This window comes from Rhinoraja longicauda, chromosome 16 (genome assembly GCF_053455715.1).
Source record: "Rhinoraja longicauda isolate Sanriku21f chromosome 16, sRhiLon1.1, whole genome shotgun sequence".
In the NCBI taxonomy this organism is placed as follows: Eukaryota; Metazoa; Chordata; class Chondrichthyes; order Rajiformes; family Arhynchobatidae; genus Rhinoraja; species Rhinoraja longicauda.
In genome coordinates this window covers 43407027-43430525 of record NC_135968.1, presented here as the reverse complement: position 1 = coordinate 43430525, position 23499 = coordinate 43407027, and the positions used below count along the sequence as shown (strand labels likewise).

The window sequence follows — 23499 nt, the reverse complement described above, 5'->3', positions numbered from 1 at the left end:
TTAGTGTGTGGGAATCGCTGGTCGGTGCAGACTCAGTGGGACAAAGGGCCTGTTTCAGCGCTGTATCTCTAAACTAAACTAAAATAAACTAAACTAATATGCCTCAAGTACCTCAAAACTAATGGGTGTCCATAATAATAATAACAAAAATAATACTGTCAAGTCAAGTCAAGTCAAGTTTATTTGTCACAGATGTGCGGTGAAATGAAAGTGGCAATGCCTGCGGATTGTGCACAAAAACAGAATTACAGTTACAGCATATAAATAAAGTTAATAAAGTTAATATAGAGAAGACAAAATGTAGTCCCTGAGGTTATAATAGTTAACAGTCCTGATGGCCTGTGGGAAGAAACTCCGTCTCATCCTCTCCGTTTTCACAGCGTGACAGCGGAGGCGTTTGCCTGACCATAGCATCTGGAACAGTCCGTTACTGGGGTGGCAGGGGTCCCTCATGATCTTGCTTGCTCTGGATCTGCACCTCCTGATGTATAGGTCCTGCAGGGGGACGAGTGTAGTTCCCATGGTGCGTTCTGCCGAACGCACTACTCTCTGCAGGGCCATCCTGTCCTGAGCAGAGCTGTTCCCAAACCAGACTGTAATGTTGCCGGACAGGATGCTCTCTACAGCCCCAGAGTAGAGGCAATGAAGGATCCTCAGGGACACTCTGAATTTCCTCAGCTGTCTAAGGTGGTAAAGGCGTTACTTTGCCTTACCCACCAGTGCGGCAATGTGCGTTGCCCATGTCAGATCCTCTGTGATGCAGACTCCCAAGTATTTAAAACTGCTCACCCTATCCACAGTAGACCCATTTATCTCCAGTGGCGTGTACGTCCTTGGATGTTGAGCCCTTCTGAAGTCCACAATCAGCTCCTTAGTTTTAGTGACATTCAAGAAGAGGCTGTTGTCCTGACACCAGAGTGCCAAATCAGCCACCTCCTCCCGGTAGGCCTTCTCATCGTTGTTGGAGATCCGGCCCACCACCACAGTGTCATCAGCAAACCTGATGATGGAGTTTGAGCTGAACCTGGCCACACAGTCATGTGTGTACAGGGAGTACAGTAGGGGGCTAAGGACGCAACCCTGGGGGGGGGTCCTATGTTCAGGGTGAGGGGGCTAGATGTGTGTTCCCCCATCCTGACCACTTGGGGCCTGGCGGTGAGAAAGTCCAGGACCCAGGCACACAGAGGGGTGCTAAGCCCAAGTTCCAGCAGCTTCTCAACCAGTCTGCTGGGGACTATTGTGTTGAATGCTGAACTAAAGTCAATGAACAGCATCCTCACATAGCCCCCCTGGTTGTCCAGATGAGAGAGTGTGTAGAACCTGGGAGACCGCATCATCCGTGGACCTGTTCGGACGGTATGCGAACTGTAGTGGGTCCATGTTGCGAGGAAGGAGGGCACAGATGTGCTTCTTGATTAGCCTCTCAAAGCATTTCATGACAACCGAGGTGAGGGCCACCGGTCGGTAGTCATTTAAACACGCTGGAGAGGCATTCTTTGGCACCGGTACAATGATGGATCTTTTGAAGCATGCAGGGACCATGGACTTGGCCAAGGAGAGGTTGAATATTGTGGTGAGCACTGGAGCAAGCTGAGTAGCACAAGACTTTAGTACTCGCCCAGATATACCATCTGGGCCTCCAGCTTTCCTCGTGTTCACACGCGTCAGAGCCCACCTCACCTCATGCTCGGACACCGAGAATGTGTGCACATCCCTGGCGGTGGATCCCCCTCCAGCCTCGCTAGCCAGCGCCCCCTCGGTGCTGTTTTTAGACGGCGAGCTGGTGGTGTTACCCGTCTCAAACCGTGCATAAAAAGAGTTCAGGTCATCAGCTAAGGAGGAGCCGGCACTTCCAGTTGAGTGGGTGCTGGACCTGTAGCTAGTTATAGTCCGTAGCCCCTGCCAAAGGCGCCTGGTGTCCTGCTGCTCCATCTGTGACTCCATCTTGTCCCGGTATTTCCTTTTTGCATCCTTCACTGCCCTTCGCAGTCGGTAGGACTCTCCCTTGTAGTCGTCCATGTTGCCGGATGCCAGTCCAGAGTTGTAAGCAGCGGTGCGAGCATTCAAGGCCACGCGAATAGACCTGTCCACCCAAGGTTTTTGGTTAGGAAAGATACTGACCCTTACCGTGGGGACGATGATATCGGCTATTGTGGCAATGAAGTCCGTAACCGCTTCCGCAAACTCATTTACGTCTCTGGAACTTGCTTGGAACATATTCCAGTCGACTTCGCTCAGTGCATCTTGCAGCATGGCTTCTGAATGGTCAGCCCACCGCTTTACGTCCCTCGTCACTGTCGCTTCCCGTACTATCCGTTGTTTATACTCCGGCAGCAGGAAAATGGCAGCGTGGTCAGATTTTCCAAAAGGTGGGAGAGGAACGGCCTTGTAGCCTTTCCTGAACGGCGTGTAGCAGTGGTCCAAAGTTCTTTCCCCCCTGGTGACACATGTGATGTGTTGGTAGAAGTTGGGCATGACCTTTTTGAGATTTCCCCTATTGAAATCTCCAGCCACCAGCACAGCCGCATCAGGGTTCTTGTTTTGGTGTTGACACAACACATCGTGCAGGGCCGACAGTGCCACGTCGGTGTCCGCATGCGGTGGGATATAGACGGCTGTGATGATCACCGAGCTGAACTCCCGGGGTAGGTAGAATGGTCGGCATGAGATAGTTAGATGTTCCAGGTCCGGCGAGCAGGAACGAGAAAGCGTCTTAATATTCCCAGGATTGCACCAGTTATTATTGGTCAAGAAGCAGACTCCTCCGCCCTTGGATTTCCCGGATTCTTCCGTTCTGTCCGCACGGAAAACAGTGAAGGACTCGGATGGGCAGATCACCTGGTAAGGCACCAGCGGGGTCAGCCATGTTTCAGTCAGACAAAGGATGTTACAGTTCCTTATGTCCCTCTGGAATCTGATCCTCGCCCTGAGGTCATCCAGCTTGTTCTCCAGGGACTGGACGTTGGCCAGAAGTATGCTGGGCAGAGGTGGACGTAAGGCTTGGGCTCTCAGCCTGTTCCCAATCCCCCCTCGCTTCCCTCGATGTTTTTTCCGACTTTCCCACGGACCTGCGCTCCCATTGCTGCTGCCGCGGTGCGCTCCTTTGATGATCTCTATCGGCCACATTGAATCGGTGAGTATACTGTTTAATAGTCCTCTGGTAGCACTCGAGTTTAATTTTACGAGCGTTTCCCGGTCGTACATTGTTTAATGCTAGTGCTAGCGTGTTAGCACTTAGAGATAATTTAAAAATAAACATACCAGTTAAAAAACCCGCACAGTTCCCGCAGAGCTACCACGACGGCGACTGGACTGGACCGCGCCATCTTGTTTACCTCAGATGCTGAAGTCTGAAAGGGAGACCTCACCTCGCCGAGCGGAGAAAAGGAACATTAGTTCAAAAATTATTCATACTTTGACTTCATTAATGTTTTGCTTTAAAAAAAGACTCATGGATCACGAGTGTTTCTAGTTTTTGGGAGATAAGCAAATCTCGACCTGAAACGTCACCCATTCCTTCTCTCCAGAGATGCTGCCTGTCCCGCTGAGTTACTCCAGCTTTTTGTGTCTATCTTTGATAATTAAAAGATACTTCAGGACTCATATTTCTTCCAGAGAGTGAGGCAGAATATGAATTGAGGAAAGCGGGGGAGGAAAGAAATCTGTGTGTTTTTTGTTAAGATTGCTAATTCTGAAGCTTTTTTTAATTTCCTGATTTGCGATTGTATAAATATACTGTGAAAAATCTCTTGAATGAGTAGTATGAAAATATTTTATTTTCTGAAGTCTTTTTAAGTTATGTGGAGGCAAGAAAAATATATTCAACGTAACATATTTATGATGACAACAACTTTCCTTGTTGACCCTAGAAAGACTTTTCTCACGAGTGCAAACTTTCTTCATGCTTTTGACGTGTAAGAAAGGGTTAATCAATACTTTTTTTCTATTGCAAGTGCTGGAATTCAATGACACCTCTTCTGTAAAGCACTTGTTTATTAAAAAAAATGGGAGGTAACATCACTGACATCATCGGTGAGTGTATGAGCATGAAAAGTGCAGAGAGTTGCAGGTGTCAGAGGTTTGTGGTGCAGCAGATAGTGCAACATTTACATCGCAGTAATAGGGATATAATGAGCTCAGTCGAGAAACTGGGAAGTTTGGGAATCACGCCCAAGAGGAGAAAGCAGAAAGAGGAAGAACTTTGCGGCTCGCACAGTAAATATGAAGTAAGGTTCCAAGATCTGCTCATATATGTTGTGGAAAGAAAAATGGGATCGAGCAGAAGAATGTTTCTGATGGATTTGGCACGCAAGAAAGGATTCAGAGTCGCTGATATCATGAGGTACGGCTTTGTGAGGCTCACCTGGCACTTTCTCAGTGGCGCTCACCTGAGGTTATACAGCAAATGCAAGAAAAAAATGTTCATCGTTTAGACGGAGCTCTAGGGGTTAGCGGAATCAAGGGATATGGGGCGAAGGCAGGCACGGGTTACTGATTGTAGATGATCAGCCATGACCACAATGAATGGCGATGCTGGCTCAAAGGACCAAAAGGCCTCCTCCTGCAACTATTTTCAATGTTTCTATGTTTCTATCAGTTTAATTTCAAAATCTTATGCAAATGTACCACAGAAAATGGCATTATTTCTGTTTAATTGTAAATTATTTGATATATTTTGAAAACCAATGTATGTTCCATTGTCAGTCTTACAGAAAGTGAATTATCCCCAGACTATAATAATAATAACAACTGTAATAATAACAATTATAATAAGAGCTATATCAGTTTTTCAAACTATTACATTGTGCGTGGCACAGTGACCCAGCAGCTTATGTTCCTATCTCACAGCTGATGAGAGTCGGATTTGGTCCTGCTCCCTGGTGCTGACTGTGTGGAGTTTGCATGATCACTCAAAGAACCAGCCACTAGAAGGGCCAAATGGCCTCTTTTTTAAATTGTTTGGAAATATTTTTAAAAAATCAACATATTTAAGATGTTATCAGCTTTCCTTTATGACCAGGAAAGACTTTTCTCAAACTTCCTTCACATTTTTGATGTGCAAAGTAAAACTCAAAATCCACCAAAAAACATTCAAATCTGACAAATGGTGTTCAGCTTGAAATATTGGTTCTTTTTATTCTTTTTTCCTTTTTCTCTTTCCAAAGATCTGTGGAATTGGCTTGCATTTTCTGCATTTAATTTATCATTCATGTCTCGTCATTATAGTTCTGAATCCATAAATTAGATTGGACCTGATACCTACATTTCAAAACTGTGTTTTAGGATTAGGAATAATTCTGGAAATTGTACTGCAGATTTAATTACAAGGGATTGCTTTTGTGGAAAGCAATAAAAAAACTAACCATGCCAAACATCGCTGACATAAGCAGCAGGTCAGTTAAGGTGCCTATAACCATATTGGCATTCATCCATCGCATTGAAATGGAGGCGCGCAGTTATTCAACATCTTCCGAGCAGTGTTTTCTTCAGAGCAGTTTAGACTGTTGCCACAATGATGTATTCTGTGCCAAATATAACCACAAACATGAGTCTCACAAAGAAATGATGGGAACAAACCAGATGTCAAAATCCCCAGTGATACCTCGAGTGTATGTGACAGGAAGATAGGGCTTAATTAGTGCAAATTATTTGCCTCCAAAATAAAACCACAGGAAGAAGATCTATGACATTTCAAACTGTAATGTCACACATGAAGTATTATTTCAAACCGAAACAATTATTTTTTGATGTAAATTTTACCATCTGTTAATCAAGGTAATCTAAACAAATTTAATCTTGATAACTAAAAGTGATTTAAGTAACCATGCACGAGAATGAGGATATTTAAATATGTGGGAATAAGGCAGACTCAATATTCTGATTCCTTGTTTTCCTGAAAATGTTTTTCTAAGGATTAGAATCTTGGAGATAGATAGACACAAAAAACTGGAGTAACTCAGCGGGTCAGACAGCATCTCTGGAGAGTAGGAATAGGTGACCTTTCGGGTCGAGACCCTTCTTCAGACACCATCTTAGAGTCTTGTTTGCTGCCACAGAATTTCTTATCTGTGCTCCTAACTAATGAGTCTCCTATCGCTACGATACGGGTTATCCGGGGGAGTGAGAGTATCGTGCATATGAGTTACAGTAAAGTAGTCACACCTCGGTATCAGGCAAGGACGTAGATTGATCACCAAGTAAGAGAGTAGGCAGAAAGTGCAGGAATCCCTTGGGACATTTCCTCTGGACGACAGGTATGTTCCAATGGATACGGTTGTTTAGTTTAGTTTAGAAATACAGAGCGGAAACAGGCCCTTTCGGCCCACTGATCCCCTCACATTAACACTGTCCTACACCCACTAGGGACAGTTTTTACATTTACCAAGCCAATTAACCTACAAACCTGTATGTCTTTGGAGTGTGGGAGGAAACCGAAGATCTCGGAGAAAACCCCGCACAGGTCACGGGGAGAACGTACAAACTCCATACAGACAAGCACCTGTAGTCGGGATCGAACCCGGGCCTCCGGCGCTGCATTCACTGTAAGGCAGCAACTCTACCGCTGCACCACCGTGACCGCCCCTAAATGAGACGGAATGTGCCACCCTAAATGTGTTGGTTGTGATGGAAGACCGATCAGGGGATAACACCACCAGCAGCAGTGGCCTTGTCTCTGAGGTCGGGCCTGGCTCCGAGCCGCAGTGGGGGATGAAAACGCCAGACAGAGCCGTGGCGATAGGAGACTCATTAGTTAGGAGCACAGATAGGAAATTCTGTGGCAGCAAACAAGACTCTAAGATGGTGTCTGAAGAAGGGTCTCGACCCAAAAGGTCACCTATTCCTTCTCTCCAGAGATGCTGCCTGACCCGCTGAGTTACTTCAGCTTTTTGTGTCTATCTCCAAGATGGTGGTGTTGCCTCCATGGAGTCAGGGTCCAGGGTGCCTCTAAGCGGTTGCAGAACATTCTCAAGGGGGAGGGGGAGCAGCCAGAGGTCGTTGTGCACGTTGGCACAAATGACATGGGCAGGCCAAGGGATGAGCTCCTGCAAAGTTAATATAAGGAGTTTAAGGTTAAAAGCAAGACCCCAAGGGTAGGAATTTCTGGATTACTCCTGGTGCCGTTTGTTATTGAGGCTGGAAATAGGAAGATAGGACAGATGAATGTGTGGCTGGGAAGTTGGCGCGGGGGCTGGGATTCAGATTTGTAACCCATTGGGATCTGATCTGTGGCAGAGGTGACCTGTGCGTGAGGGACGATTTGTCTCTGAGCTGGAGGGTGACCAGGGAGGCTCGTTTGTGCTACTTGGAAACATTTAAACTAGAGAGGCAGGTGAGTGGAGCAAAGGAACTGGGTGGTCTTAGTGGGTGATTTTTAACCTTCCCAATATTGTCTCAGACTTGCTCAGTTCCAAAGGTAGAAGGGGCAGTATTTTTGGGGTGTATCCAAGAAGGTTTCTTGAAGCAGTATGTTGATAGCCCAACTTGAGAAGGGGAACAGACTGGACCTTGTGTTGGGAAAAGAGCCCGGCCAGGTGACCGATGCTTCAATGGAAGAGCGCTTGATTGTTGATTACAAATCTTTTAAGATTGTTTTGAATAGGGAAAAGGCTGGACCTTGTGGGAAGGTGCTAGATTGGACTAAGGCAAACTACAATGGATGGAGAAATGGCAGATGGAATTTAACCCGAGCAAATGTGAGCGGTCGCACTTTTTGGAGGTCAAATGTAAGATGAAAATATACAATTAATTGCATGACCTTTAACAGCATTGATGTGCACAGGGATCTTGTGGTCCTGGTCCATAACTCCCAGGAACTGACTACACAGATAGATGGCGTGTTGAATAAGGCATATGGTATGCTTGGTTTCATAGGTAAGGCCATTGAGTACAAGGAGTCAGGAAGTCATGACGCGGCCTGATAGGACTTTGGTGAGGCCGCATTTGGACTATTGTGTGCAGTCCTTTGGAAAGGGTGTAGAGAAGGTTTATCTAGAGCGGCACGGTGGCGCAGCGGTAGAGTTGCTGCCTTACAGCGAATGCAGCGCCGGAGACTCTGGTTCGATCCTGACTACGGGCGCCATCTGTACGGAGTTTGTACGTTCTCCCCGTGAGGTTATCCACTTTGGCGGCAAGAACAGGAAAGCAGAGTATTACCTGAATGGTGAACGATTGGGAGAAGGGGAGATGCAACGTGACCTGGGTGTCATGGTGCACCAGTCATTGAAAGCAAGCATGCAGGTGCAGCAGGCAGTGAAGAAAGCGAATGGTATGTTGGCATTCATAGCAAGAGGATTTGAGTTTAGGAGCAGGGAGGTTCTGCTGCAGTTGTACAGGGCCTTGGTGAGACCGCACCTGGAGTATTGTGTGCAGTTTTGGTCTCCTAACCTGAGGAAAGACGTTCTTGCCTTAAAGGGAGTACAGAGAAGGTTCACCAGATTAATCCCTGGGATGGCGGGACTTGCATATGAGGAAAGACTGGATAGACTGGGCTTGTACTCGCTGGAATTTAGAAGACTGAGGGGGGATCTTATAGAAACATATAAAATTCTTAAGGGGTTGGAGAGGCTAGATGCGGGAAGATTGTTCCCGATGTTGGGGGAGTCCAGAACCAGGGGTCACAGCTTAAGGATAAGGGGAAATCTTTTAGGACCGAGATGAGAAAACATTTCTTCACACAGAGAGTGGTGAGTCTGTGGAATTCTCTGCCACAGAAGGTAGTTGAGGCCAGTTCATTGGCTACATTTAAGAGGGAGTTAGATGTGGCCCTTTTTGCTAAAGGGATCAGGGGGTATAGAGAGAAGGCAGGTACAGGCTACTGAGCTGGATGATCAGCCATGATCATATTGAATGGCGGTGCAGGCTCGAAGGGCCGAATGGCCTACTCCTGCACCTATTTTCTATGTTTCTATGTTTCTATGTATACTTGTATACACTGGAATTTAGAAGGATGAGAGGAGATCTTATCGAAACGTATAAGATTATTAAGGGGTTATCATATCATATATATACAGCCGGAAACAGGCCTTTTCGGCCCTCCAAGTCCGTGCCGCCCAGTGATCCCCGTACATTTAACACTATCCTACACCCACTAGGGACAATTTTTTTTTAACATTTACCCAGCCAATTAACCTACATACCTGCACGTCTTTGGAGTGTGGGAGGAAACCGAAGATCTCGGAGAAAACCCACGCAGGTCACGGGGAGAACGTAGAAACTCCTTACAGTGCAGCACCCGTAGTCAGGATCGAACCTGAGTCTCCGGCGCTGCATTCGCTGTAAAGCAGCAACTCTACCGCTGCGCTACCGTGGACACGTTAGAGGCAGGAAACATGTTCCCAATGTTGGGGGAGTCCAGAACAAGGGGCCACAGTTTATGAATAAGGGGTAGGCCATTTAGAACTGAGATGAGGAAAAACTTTTTCAGTCAGAGAGTTGTGAATCTGTGGAATTCTCTGCCTCAGAAGGCAGTGGAGGCCAATTCTCGGAATGCATTCAAGAGAGAGCTGGATAGAGCTCTTAAGGATAGCAGAGTCAGGGGGTATGGGGAGAAGGCAGGAACGGGGTACTGATTGAGAATGATCAGCCATGATCACATTGAATGGCGGTGCTGGCTCGAAGGGCCGAATAGCCTCCTCCTGCACCTATTGTCTATTGTCTATTGTCTATTGTGACCTGCGTGGGTTTTCTCCGAGATCTTCGGTTTCTTCCCACACTCCAAAGACGTACAGGCATGTAGGTTAATTGACTGGGTAAATGTAAAAATTGTCCCTAGTGTGTGTAGGATAGTGTTAATGTGCGGGGATCGCTGGGCCGAAGGGCCTGTTTCTGCGCTGTATCTCTAAATCTAAAAAAAAAAATCAGGACGATGCCTGGATTAGTGGGTAGTAACTACAGGGAGAGGTTTGACCGAGATGGATTGTTTTCTTGAGGACAGCAAACTTTAAAGAAGGTGGAGAGAAAGGAACGTAGACCAAGTACTTTAGTGGGTAAGAGAAGTACATTGTGAGGAAATGTGAAATACTTCTTCTTGACAGGAATTTTTAAATTCAAAATGATAAATAGAATCTAGCAAATGTTGTTCATTGGAGGGGACATCCGTGTTCCTTGTGCACAAATTACAGAAAGTCAAAATGCAGGAGCAGCAAGTAATTAGGAAGGCAATATCAAAGGTAGCAGCCATTGAAATATAAGAATATAAGGGCAGGTTTTCTTGCTGCAATGTTATTGGGGATGTGGAAGCAAGTCAGGCAGCATCTCAGGAGAGAAGGAATGGGTGACGTTTCGGGTCGAGACCCTTCTTGAGACTGAAGACCCTTCAGTCTGAAGAAGGGTCTCGACCTGAAACGTCACCCATTCCTTCTCTCCTGATATGCTGCCTGACCTGCTGAGTTACTCCAGCTTTCTGTGATACCACAGTCAGTGATGGTAGGTGATAACACCACCTCCACCATAATTCTCCACACCATGGCCCTGTGATGGTGCACTCTCAGTTCCTCTTCTATACTCACTATACACCCATGACTGTGCCGCCCAATTCAGCTCTAACAGCTTCTATGGGTTTAAGCAATGACACCACTTTGATGGGCTGGATCATTAATGTGCCAGAGTGCAGCAATGAGATAGAGAACGTATTAACATGGTGCCAGGGCAACACACTCTTCTGTAAGAGAAAAACTGCAGATCCTGGTCTAAATCGAAGGTAGACACAAAATGCTGGAGTAACTCAGCGGGTCAGGCAGCTTCTCTGGAGAGAAGGAATGGGTGATGCTTCAGGTCGAGACCCTTCTTTAGACTGATGTCAGGGGAGGGGGTGGGACAAAGGTAGAATGTAGTCGGAGGCGGGAAGACTGGTGGGAGAACTGGGAAGGGGGAGGGGATAGAGAGGGAAAGCAGGGACTATCTGAAGTTAGAGAAGTCAATGTTCAGACCGGAAACTACCCGGGGGGAGGGGCGGGGAGGTAAAGGGACAGGTGTTGCATCTCCTGCGGTTGCAGGGGAATGTTCCCTTATAGATGAGGCTCTCACTAGGGTCTCCTCCGTATCCCACATCTCTGCTCTTGCTCCCCCCTCCCCCCCTTTCGTAACAAGGACAGAGCCCCCCTTGTCCTCACCTCCCACCCCATCAGCCATCGCATACGGCACATAATCCTCCAATATTTTCGCCACCTCCAACGGGATCCCACAACTGGCCACATCTTCCCATCTCCCCCCCTTTCTGCTTTCCGCAGAGACCGTTCCCTCCGAAACTCCCTGGTCAACTCGTCCTTTCCCACCCAAACCACCTCCTCCCCAGGTACTTTCCCCTGCAACCGCAGGAGATGTAACACCTGTCCCTTTACCTCCCCCCTCGACTCCATCCAAGGACCCAAACAGTTGTTCCAGGTGAGACAGAGGTTCACCTGCACCTCCTCCAACCTCATCTATTGTATCCGCTGCTCTAGATGTCAACTTCTCTACATCGGCGAGACCAAACGCAGGCTCGGCGATCGTTTTGCTGAACACCTCCGCTCAGTCTTTCTTAACCAACCTGATCTCCCGGTGGCTCAGCACTTCAACTCCCCCTCCCTTTCCCAATCTGACCTTTCTGTCCTGGGCCTCCCCCATTGTCATAGTGAGGCCTAGCGCAAATTGGAGGAACAGACCCTCATATTTCACTTGGACAGTTTACACCCCAGCGGTATGAACATTGACTTCTCTAGTCCCTGCTTCCTCTCTCTATCACCTCCCCCTTTCCAGTTCTCACACTAGTCTTCCTGTCTCCGACTACATTCTATCTTTGTCCCATCCTCTCCCCTGACATCAGTCTGAAGAAGGGTCTCGACCCAAAAGGTCACCCATTCCTTCTCTCCAGAGATGCTGCCTGACCTGCTGAGTTACTCCAACATTTTGTGTCCACCTACGCTCTTCTGCAATGTTAGTAAGATGATTGCAGAGAGTTGTGGACATTACCCAGATCATCACGCAATCCAACTTCCCTTCTGCTGCCTCGGCAAGGCCACCAGCATAATCAAGGACCAGTCTCACCCTGGTCACTCCCTCTTCTCCCCTCTCCCATCAGACAAGAGGTACAGAAGTTTGAAAATGCACACCTCCAGATTCAGGGGCAGTTTTTTCCCCCAGCTGTTATCACGCAACTTAATGGTCCTCTCACAAACTAGAGTGCAGTCCTGACCTCCCTTCTACCCCACTGGAGACCTTTGAACTATCTTTAATCGGACTTCCTCCAACACCTCCTAAATCTTTATTTTCCGCTATTTTTTTGATTTTTCATTCCTTCAATCCTCCGCGTGGGAGCAGTTGATTATTTCTGTACAATTTGCTAATGGGGGGTGTGCTGAGGCGTGGCAATACTCTCCTGGATTGTATGGGATGGCGGGACTTTCATATGATGAAAGACTGGATAGACTGGGCTTGTACTCGCTGGAATTTAGAAGACTGAGGGGGGATCTTATAGAAACATATAAAATTCTTAGGGGGTTGGAGAGGCTAGATGCGGGAAGATTGTTCCCGATGTTGGGGGAGTCCAGAACCAGGGGTCACAGTTTAAGGATAAGGGGGAAGTCTTTTAGGACCGAGATGAGAAAACATTTCTTCACACAGAGAGTGGTGAGTCTGTGGAATTCTCTGCCACAGAAGGTAGTTGAGGCCAGTTCATTGGCTATATTTAAGAGGGAGTTACATTTGGCCCTTTTTGCTAAAGGGATCAGGGGGTTTGGAGAGAAGGCAGGTACAGGTTACTGAGCTGGATGATCAGCCATGATCATATTGAATGGCGGTGCAGGCTCGAAGGGCCGAATGGCCTACTCCTGCACCTATTTTCTATGTTTCATCAGTCTTTATCTTACACTAAATGTACCCTTTATCATTTATCTATACACTGTGATGGCTTGATTATAATTAACTATATCATCTTTGACTGGACAACATAGACCAAAAAGGTTTTCACTGTAGCTGGGTACACATGACAATAACAATTAATTTTATTTTATTTTATTAAAATCGTCGAAAACATTAGCGATGCAGTGGTGCTGGTTTCTCTTGGGCGCGGTGATGGACGCCCCACACATCTCTGTCCTCCATACAGCCGGCCAGCTCCTCTGTTGTCCCTACATATGCGTCTTCCATCAACGTCTTCAGCACCGTATTGTTTGGTGGTCCCGGGTTCCGTCTTCCATGGGTGGGTTCCCACAGCACAACCTTGTTTGCTGGTGTTTCTGGACGGCGGTGGCAATGACCAGCGAACCCCATCCTTCTCCACCTGATCTTCTCGGCCAGAGGTGGCATCTCCCCGTAGAGCTGGGCGTTACTGGTGTGGTCCCTCCAACTGACATTTTGAACTTTTCTGAGCATTCGGGTGCAGACACCATCGAGAAACTTGGACAGTGCTCGAGTGAGAGCCCATGCCTCACACCTGTACAATAATATTGTCTCTACAGTTGCATGGAGGAATCTCAGTTTGAGATCCGAGACGTCCAGATTTTCCCCGTGTTATTGAGGGCAATTACAAACTAAACTAAATAAAACTAAATGAAGGAGCTAGTAAGCAACTTCAGAAAGTGTGCTGGAGTACATTTCTCAACCAGCATCAGCAGTCAAGTGGAAATGGTTGAGGAGTTCAAGTTCTTTGGTGTAAATATTACCAACGATCTATCATGGATCAACCACAATGAAGCAAAAGCCAAGAAGAAACGTTGGCACTGGAGACTGAGGAAACCTGACATGTCTCCAATGGCTTGATTGTATTTATGATATAACTGCACACCAACGCTTTTCACTGTACCTCTGTCCTCAGTGACAATAATCTAAATCTAAACCTAGCATGCGGTTACTCAAATGGGAAGCAATCCTCTATGGAGGAATTAACTGGAGAGGATGAGACGGAGTTTCTTCCCACAGGCCATCAGGACTGTCAACTTTTACAACTCCAGAGACTACATTTTGTCTACACTATAGTAACTTTATTAACTTTATTTATATGTTATAACTGTAATTCTTTTTTGTGAACAATGCGCAGGCATTGCCACTTTCATTTCACTGCACATCGTGTATGTGTATGTGACAAATAAATTTGACTTGACTTGAACTGGGGTCTTGATGAATGAGAAGTGATTTCATCCAAATTACTAAAATTCCCTGTGGGCTTCATTGGGTAGAAACAAAAGGGCCTCTTTTATTGAATGCAAACTTAAATGAATGGTCTATTGAGAGTAAAATGAGATTTTTGGATGTGGGGTTGAACAATTTTGACTGATAAGCTGAAAAGAAACTACTTTAATAGTTGTGAATCCTTGGTACCTGTTTTCTCGGAAGGTTGTGGATGCTCAATTAATGTATTTATCATTAATGCATTTTGGGAACAATGGGATGTATCCCCATGGCTTAGGATGGCAAAGTAGAGTGTTTGACTTTAGGAACGGTCAGACGCAGAGCGATATAGTTTTATCCGACTCTTTCCCTTATGTGTGTTTTATTTATATAACGCGTACCTAATGTTCAACTGAAATCCCCGGCAACAATAGACAAGAAGTCACTTTAGTGAAAGGAATTTGCTGACGTCTATCATGGCAATGAATGCCAACTGTTTGAACTAAATCCTTGTTGTCTTGATAAAGGTTTTCATTTTCACTTTTAATGTGAGATACTCATGCTTCTGTAGCCTTTGCTTATTAAGCTTTGATAGAGAGCGAGAAAGAAAAATGGCTTTTGTAATGTGAGAGAAAATAAAATAAAGAGAGGGGCAAAGGAGCCACATTTCATTGCTGGCGACAATTCTATAATGCTACATCAAAATGAAGGCAAGGCATACACCGACGGAGACATCTAAATCAATAAAAAGAACTTTATGATTTATGGGCTCACCAATAACTTTAGGAAACAGCGTTGGATATCGATTTTTAGTTCTCATCGCACTGTGCCAACTATTTAATTAACCTACTGCATCAGTGTTTTCTTTAATGATCCAATGATTTATCAGGAATAACAAGCATGTATTGGCTTTGCATACTTACAGAGACATATATGATATTATCTTCAAAAAACAGGCTGGAAATCCCTGCACAAATATGTTCTCTGCACATGTGAATTATGGACAGGTTGCAAGTACTGTGTAATGAAACTTGAAATTTCTGCACACATCGTTTATAATACTTTATGTTTTAGTTTAGTTTAGTTTAGTTTATTGTCGTGTGTACTGAGGTACAGTGAAAAGCTTTTGTTGCATGCTATTCAGTCAGCAGAAAGTCAATACACGATTACCATCGAGCCATTTACAGTGTATAGATACATGATAAGGGAATAATGTTTCGTGCAAGGTAAAGCCAGTAAAGTCTGATCAAGGATAGTCTGAGGGTCACCAATGAAATGGATAGTAGTTCAGGGCTGCCCTCTGATTGTGGTAGGATGATTCAGTTGCCTAATCACAGCTGGGAAAAAACTGTCCCTGAATCTGGAGGTGTGCATTTTCACACTTCTATACCTTTTGCCTGATGGGAGAGGGGAGAAGAGGGAGTGGCCAGGGTGTGACTCAATCTTGATTATGCTGCTGGCCTTGCTGAGGCAGAGTGATTTATAAATGGAGTCAATTGAAGGGAGGTTGGTTTGTGCAATATTCTGGGCTGCATCTACAATTCACTACAATTTCGTGTGGCCTTGGATGGAGATGTTTCCAAAGCAAGTTGTGACGCATCGTGATGAAATGGGTGACCGCACAAAATGGCCAATGTGTTGGTTATTGCTAAAGTATTTAGTCTCAGGGATTTTCATCGAGTAACATGTGGAAGGGATGTCATTGTTCAGATGTCATTCAGTTGCATATTCTTATCTGTGAAGGACGTAAATGAAGCAGCTGAAATTTTGTGGCAATCTAAGAGTTCTAAAGTCATCGCTACTGGGGGTGTTTGAAATCTAGATACTAAAACTCTCGTTTGTTATCTTGTTTGTGACTGAACTTCAGCCAAAATGGTACACGATAGCGAGACAATTTTAGGCCCACCTTACTCACCGGCGTCACTTTAATGGTAAAAATGGAAGTTTTATTGAAATTGGTGTTATATTTTTAAAGTTATTCACATTTTAAAGTTTAAATCTATCTCCTGGGGAGCGAGAGGGAGGAGGGAGAATAAGGGGGATGGAGTGTGGGGGGGGGAAGGGGGAGGGAAGGAGGGGCAGAGAGAGGGGAGGGGGGAGCGGAGGAGGGAGGGGGGGAGGAGAAGGTGCTGCACCAATGCAGGAGAGGTTTGGGCCCAACGGGTCCACTTGGTCTAGTATTTAAATAAATCTGCATTTCCAGGAAAAAAACTGACCATCAATGGAGGTGATTGTAGAACTACTAGATTGTCATGAAAGCTCATCTGGTTCACTGGGTGCGGTTTGAAATGGTGGTTCCTCATCATTAGATGCTAGGCTGGTGATGTACGGACAATGCTATGGTAGGTTTTCAGTCAGCCTTGTGATGATTGTTTGTGAGAAGGGTCATGTTACCTGAACAAGATCTACATCAGGACCTACTGGGGATATGACATCCAATTAGATTTGCTTAAAATGAATAAATGAATGAATGAATGAATGAATGAATGAATGAATGAATGAATGAACAAGGTGATATGGTGGATTTGGAAAGGATAAAGAGCAGGATCACTGGATAAATCCCCAGATTAAAGTGTCTCAGCTGTCAGGACATATGTAATTGGAATGCAGTCGAAAACATGACAAAGAGAAAAGATTGTGTAAAGGTTGAACATTCTTCCCAGTGAAATAGGTGAGAGATCTTGAACTGTGTGAGGCCAGTTATTTTGGAAGTCACATGGGACATTATTCACTGAACGACAGTAGTGATTCGGAAGAAATTGGTGCTTCTTCTGCTCAAATTCCTTTGAGTGGGAGTTGAAACCACCTCTAGCTGGATTGGAAACCTTCACAGTAACAGGCAGATTCTGCAAAAATATGCAGTATGAATGCATGCATTAGACTGAATTATCATCATCGGCGGCCACGGTGGCGCAGCGGTAGAGTTGCTGCCTTACAGCGCTTGCAGCGCCAGAGACCCGGGTTCGATCCTGACTATGGGTGCCGTCTGTACGGAGTTTGTACGTTCTCCCCGTGACCTACGTGGGTTTTCTCCGAGATCTTCGGTTTCCTCCCACACTCCAAAGATGTACAGGTTTGTAGGTAAATTGGCTTGGTATAAATGTAAAAATTGTCCCTAGTGTGCGCAGGATAGTGGGCGTCGTGGACTCGGTGGGCCGAAGGGCCTGTTTCCATGTTGTAGCTCTAAACTAAACTAAACTAAATCATCTGATTGATAGGGTAATTTCTAAGAAAATTGTATTTCTTTTAGGATGGACATTGGGACATAAGTAGGTTTAGTTTAGAGATACAGCGTGGAAACAGGCCCTTTGGCCTACCGGGTCCGTGCCGACCAGTGATCCCTGCACATTAACACTACCTTACACACACTAGGGACAATTTTTTAACATTTTTTGGATGTTCCTCTGTGGAGATTGGAAATTACGTACATTCATGGATTTTTAGCAATCTGATTAAATTTTGAGCCCTGGTTAATTGTGCTGTTTTGAAACTGAGATAAGGGCCCAGTTAGCAAAGGCAGCAGAGAGTTCTCACCTGCAGCAAGAATTCATACAAAGAGCTGAGCTCATCTCACTGCTACCATTGGGAGCAAGGTGCAGGAGCCTGGGAACCAACATCGCAGGCTCGGCGATCGCTTCGCTGAACACCTGCGCTCGGTCCGCATTAACGCAACTGATCTCCCGGTGGCCCAGCACTTTAACTCCCCCTCCCATTCCCAGTCTGACCTCTCTGTCATGGGCCTCCTCCAGTGCCATAGTGAGGCCCACCGTAAATTGGAGGAGCAGCACCTCATATTTCGCCTGGGCAGTTTGCAGCCCGGTGGTATGAACGTCGACTTCTCCAACTTCAGATAGCTCCTCTGTCCCTCCCTTCCCCTCCTCCTTCCCAGATCTCCCTCTATCTTCCTGTCTCCACCTATATCCTTCCTTTGTCCCACCCCCGACATCAGTCTGAAGAAGGGTCTCGACCCGAAACGTCACCCATTCCTTCTCTCCCGAGATGCTGCCTGACCTGCTGAGTTACTCCAGCATTTTGTGAATAAATCTTTGGGTTGAAGAACAGTTTCTTCACTTTAAGTAACAGATTCTTGCACTGCCCTGTCAATCCTACCACAACCCTACCTCTGCAACAAGCTACCATGGACTATACACCGCTAAGGTCACACGACGCACTTTGGCTTGGACTCAGAATCTATTGTATATTTATTTGTGTGGGAAGGAACTGCCAATGCTGGTTTACATTGAAGTTAGACACAAAATGCTGGGGTAACTCAGCGGGACAGGTGGCATCTCTGGAGAGAAGGAATGGGTGACATTTTAGGTCGAGACCCGAAGAAGGGTTGAGATCCGAAGAAGGGTCTCGGCTCGAAATGTCACCCATTCCTTCTCTCCGGAGATGCTGCCTGACCGGCTGAGTTACTGCAGCATTTTGTATGTTTATTTGTTGTGTTGTGGCATTTAATGTACCTGTAAACCTGCAGCAAGTATGAACGTCATTGTTCCGGTCCCATTGCACAGTCAATTAAATCCTCTTGAACTCTTGAGCAGCAGCGGCAGCGGCAGCACAGGCCTAACATTAGCACCAAGGCCAACAGGGCCATCAGGAGCTGCCTCATCAGCAGGTGTGTAGCAACAGTACCAGGAGCACCTAGAGGTCCTGTGCCCACCACCAGGAGCATGTACAACAGGATCAGGAGTAACAGCAGCAGCAGCAAGCCTTTAGTTTATAAATACAATACCGAAACAGGCCCTTCAGCCCACTGAGGCCACGCCGACCAGCGATCCCCGCACACTGACTACTATCCTACACACACTAGGGACTACTTACAATTATTCCAAGCCTATTAACCTTCAAAACTTTATGTCTTTGGAGTGCGGGAAGTACCCGAAGATCCTGGAGAAAACCCACGCAGGTCACGGGGAGAACGTACAAACTCCGTACAGACAGCACCCGTAGTCGGGATGGAACCCGGGCCTCCGGTGCTGTTCGGCAGCAGCTCTACCCGCTGCGCCACCGTGCCACCAGGCAGATGTACTGGCATCAGTATCAGCACGTACAGTGAGACACAATGCGAGCTGCGGAAGCACCAAGAAGATGAACAGATTCTACACCGGCAGGATGAGCATGGGAATAGCAGCAGCAGGCCTTCACCAGCAGGGAACGCAGGCCTGCACAGAGCACCTGGTGCCCAGGCAGAAGGCCCAGGCAGGCGGCCCAGGCAGAAGGCCCAGGCAGATGGCCCAGGTGGAAAGCCCAGGCAGAAGGCCCAGGCAGAAGGCCCAGGCAGAAGGCCCAGGCAGAAGGCCCAGGCAGAAGGCCCTGGCAGAAGGCCCAGGCAGAAGGCCCAGGCAGAAGCAGAAGAAGCAGCAGAGACAGCAGCAGGCCTTGCATTAGCAGGGAACGCAGTCTGCACAGGTGCACCTGGGGCCCGGGGCAGAAGGACCTGTATCAGCAGAGGCGGCAGTAGTGCTGCAGCCGCAGAATGAGCAGGTCAACACAGCTACAGCCAGAAGGTCGTCTAGCAGCAGAGGCAGCAAACGTTAGAGGGGTACCAGCCTGGTACTCTGCACCATCTCTGTACCGGCCTTGGCAAGAGTAGAAGCCCCAGGAAACTGGAAGGCAAGCTGCAGGACAACCATGTGACCATTTTGAGTATCCAAGCAGGCAAATGGACCTTCGAGCTTCGATATCAAATATGCTGATGTTCTTATCATCCCCCTCAGGCTCAGCTCCACGTCCCTGCAGGCAATGAGCCAGGGCACACTGGGGGTTAAACACGCATCGCTGCAATCTCAGTCGTCCAAGTTCGCAGTTACTTTGCATTAAGTGTTGACCCTGCATGTAGTTAGTTAATGGCTGCATTTGGTGCACCATGCAGACGGGCATTGCTTGCATAAGCAATGTCAATATTTCTTGGCCAGCTGCAACATGGCATGTTCAGGATGGAATAGACCAACCCCCCCCCACAGAATTGTGCTGAATGGAACATGAGTCAGCCTCATCTTCTGCTTCATGAAAATCCTGCTCATCAATAGGGCAGCACGGTGGCGCAGCGGTAGAGTTGCTGCCTTACAGCGAATGCAGCGCCGGAGACTCGGGTTCGATCCTGACTACGGCCGCTGTCTGTACAGAGTTTGTACGTTCTCCCCGTGACCTGCGTGGGTTTTCTCCGAGTTCTTCGGTTTCCTCCCACACTCCAAAGACGTGCAGGATTGTAGGTTAATTGACTTGGTAAATGTAAAATATTGTCCCGAGTGGGTGTAGGATAGTGTTAACGTGCAGGGATCACTGGTTGGCACGGACCCGGTGGGCCGTTAAGGGCCTTCATCCACGCTGTGTCTGTAAACTAAACTAAACTTCGAGCCAGCACCGCCATTCAATGTGATCATGGCTGATCATTCTCAATCAGTACCCCGTTCCTGCCTTCTCCCCATACCCCCTGACTCCGCTATCCTTAAGAGCTCTATCGAGCTCTCTCTTGAATGCGTTCAGAGAATTGGCCTCCACTGCCTTCTGACTCAGCGGGACAGGCCACATCTCTGGAGAGAAGGAATGTGTGATGTTTCAGGATTACATAGCACATCCATCAGTCTGAAGAAGGGTCTCGACCCGAAACATTACCCGTTCCTTCTCTCCCAAGATGCTGCCCGACCCGCATTTTGTGTCGAACTTGGGTAATTGATGGTTGGCGTGGGCTTGCTAGGCTGAACGGCCTGTTTCCATGCAGTTTTTCTAAATTGAATTAAACTAAACTCTGTGGCAGAAGGCAGCATCTGCTGCTGCCCTTCAATGAGCTGGCACAATGGCAACCTATCCACCTAGTCTATCATGTACTATATCAAGAAACCTCTTCTCCAGCTTAAGCTTTAAAACATCCATTGGCTATGAACCAGGGGCCACAGTCTAAGAATAAAGGGGAGGCCATTTAAAACTGAGGTGAGAAGAAACTTTTTCACCCAGAGAGTTGTGAATTTGTGGAATTCTCTGCCACAGAAGGCAGTGGAGGCCAATTCACTGGATGAATTTAAAAGAGAGTTAGATAGAGCTCTAGGGGCTAGTGGAATCAAGGGATATGGGGAGAAGGCAGGAACGGGGTACTGATTGTGGATGATCAGCCATGATCACAATGAATGGCGGTGCTGGCTCGAAGGGTCAAATGGCCTCCTCCTGCACCTATTTTCTATGTTTCTATGTTTCTATCCTCGAGTTGGTGCTTGCCAGTATTAAATTGCATGCCAGGTGCACGTTCAAGAAACTGACCTCAGCAGTTCCCATCTAGAATGTTAGGAAATGACAAAGTTCATTAGAATCTAAGAAAGGAATCGGTTCTGCATCTCGGTTTCCACGATTCAATGCCACAGCAGCTGAGGAATGACAAAGGAATGAATGAATGAATGATGCTTTATTATCACATGTGACATGTCTCAGTGAGATTCTTTGTTTTGCATGCACAAGGTATGCAAAGAGTGCCCATCTACAAGGCTCTGACTAAGGTACAAAGTATTCCATTTAGTCCCCCAATGGGAACCCTTTGTTCTTGGCGATGCGGCCAGCTCCCTCCACTGGCCCCCGTCCTCGACTGCCGCCGGCTCCTCTCCTGATGGCCCCTGATTCTGGCCGCAAGGACCTGCTGTCCAGCTTACCAAGGAGCGCGGCCTCCTGGGAACGTCAATGACGCATCATTGAACTGGCCACCCTAGCACCCCGGCCTCGACGCCACACTGTTCTCAGGCCCACAGAATCCCTGGGGCTGAGTTCAAGACGGCGACTGATGTGCTGACTGGTGCAGACGGGGGAGCCGCAGGTCACTGGCCATCCGCCGGCAAGGCCTCACCGCCCGCTCCCTCCCAGCGGCTGGCAAGATCCATCTCTCGCCCTCCCACACTGGCCACCAAGGCCCCAGGGACCGCTCCCTCCCCTCAGCCAGCAAGGCCCCACCGCCCACTCCATCCCATCACCATCCATGTCCTTCTAATAGACAATAGACAATAGGTGCAGGAGTAGGCCATTCGGCCCTTCGAGCCAGCACCACCATTCAATGTGATCATGGCTGATCATTCACAATCAGTACCCCGTTCCTGCCTTCTCCCCATACCCCCTGACTCCGCTATCCTTAAGAGCTCTGTCTAACTCTCTTGAAAGCATCCAGAGAATTGGCCTCTACTGCCTTCTGTGGCAGAGAATTCCACAGATTCACAACTCTCTGAGTGAAAAAGGTTTTCCTTATCTCCGTTCCAAATGGCCTACCCCTTATTCTTAAACTGTGGCCCCTGGTCCCATTTTCTTTTCTATCATACCCAAACTCTCCACCTCTTTCTGGAAAATATGCTTAGTACCATGTAGTTAGTCCTTTTACTAAAATTAGTTCAATCAGATTTTTGGGTCTGACAAAAATGAAAAATGTAACCTGAATGTATAAGTAGTGACATGGGAAGTACTGAAGGTCATTGTTGAAGCTTCAGAGATACGGTATCTATGGTGAACAAATGGGTGGAAACAATTTGGAACATAATGGACTATATGTCCAAGAAGATTTTCTGTGTGCCCTTCTAATTTACGTCAGACATTTCCATTTCTCTGGATATTTGGTGAGCTTCCCCAGGATTCGGAGAAATGCTTGGGTTTGTTATGGTTTATTTGCTTCTTATATTCTAGCTTCCGATATTAAAAACATTATGTTGAAGATTTGTTTGGAGATACAGCGGGGAAACAGGACCTTCGGCCCACCGAGTCCGCGCCGACCGGCGATCCCCGCACACTAACAATATCCTGTACACACTAGGAAAAATATACGGTTACACCAAGCCAATTAACCTACAAACCTGTACGTCTCTGGAGCGTGGGAGGAAACCGGAGCACCTGGAGAAAACCCTCACGGGTCACAGGGAGAACGTACAAACTCCGCACAGACGGCACCCGTAGTCGGGATTAAACCTGTGTCAGCTGCTGCTGTAAGGCAGCAACTCTACCGCTGTGCCACTGTGCTGCAGATTGGCATAAGAAAAGCATGTCAGTTAATAAATATGGAAAAGTGGTTTGGATTGATTGTGAATGATAACTGCAATTAAAAAAAAGCTATTTGTGTTGTTCTTCCCTGGTGCATTTCTACTCATGATTCATTTACTTTTAATTTATTGGATGCCAGTTAATTTAGTAGAAAATTAGTATTTGAATCGAGATGGCCTTTATTTATCCCATGAAGATCTGACATTCTGAGTGCTTCAGGTGTGCTGCTCTGGAAAGGTGTGAAACTGGGGACATGCATGGACTGCAGGCTTTTAATTATACAGACTAATAACCTATTTTTAAATGATGATTTAGAAGGACATATTTTCCAGCACGTTGCTACCAACAGGGAGCATTGCCTGCCAGCTGTGCATATAAAGAAATCAGAATCATGCACACTTCATCTCT

At 46.8% G+C, this 23499-nt stretch overlaps 1 protein-coding gene across 1 annotated transcript in view; it reads left to right on the top strand.

The window, feature by feature from the left end:
* The first annotated feature begins 4130 nt into the window (after window positions 1-4130).
* The window catches only part of dntt (deoxynucleotidyltransferase, terminal), a 349907-nt gene continuing 330538 nt past the window's right edge, over window positions 4131-23499 (top strand). The window contains exon 1 of the mRNA XM_078412877.1: window positions 4131-4342. Within this exon, the coding sequence (XP_078269003.1) occupies window positions 4131-4342 (212 nt within the window). The remainder of the gene's footprint in view (window positions 4343-23499) is intronic.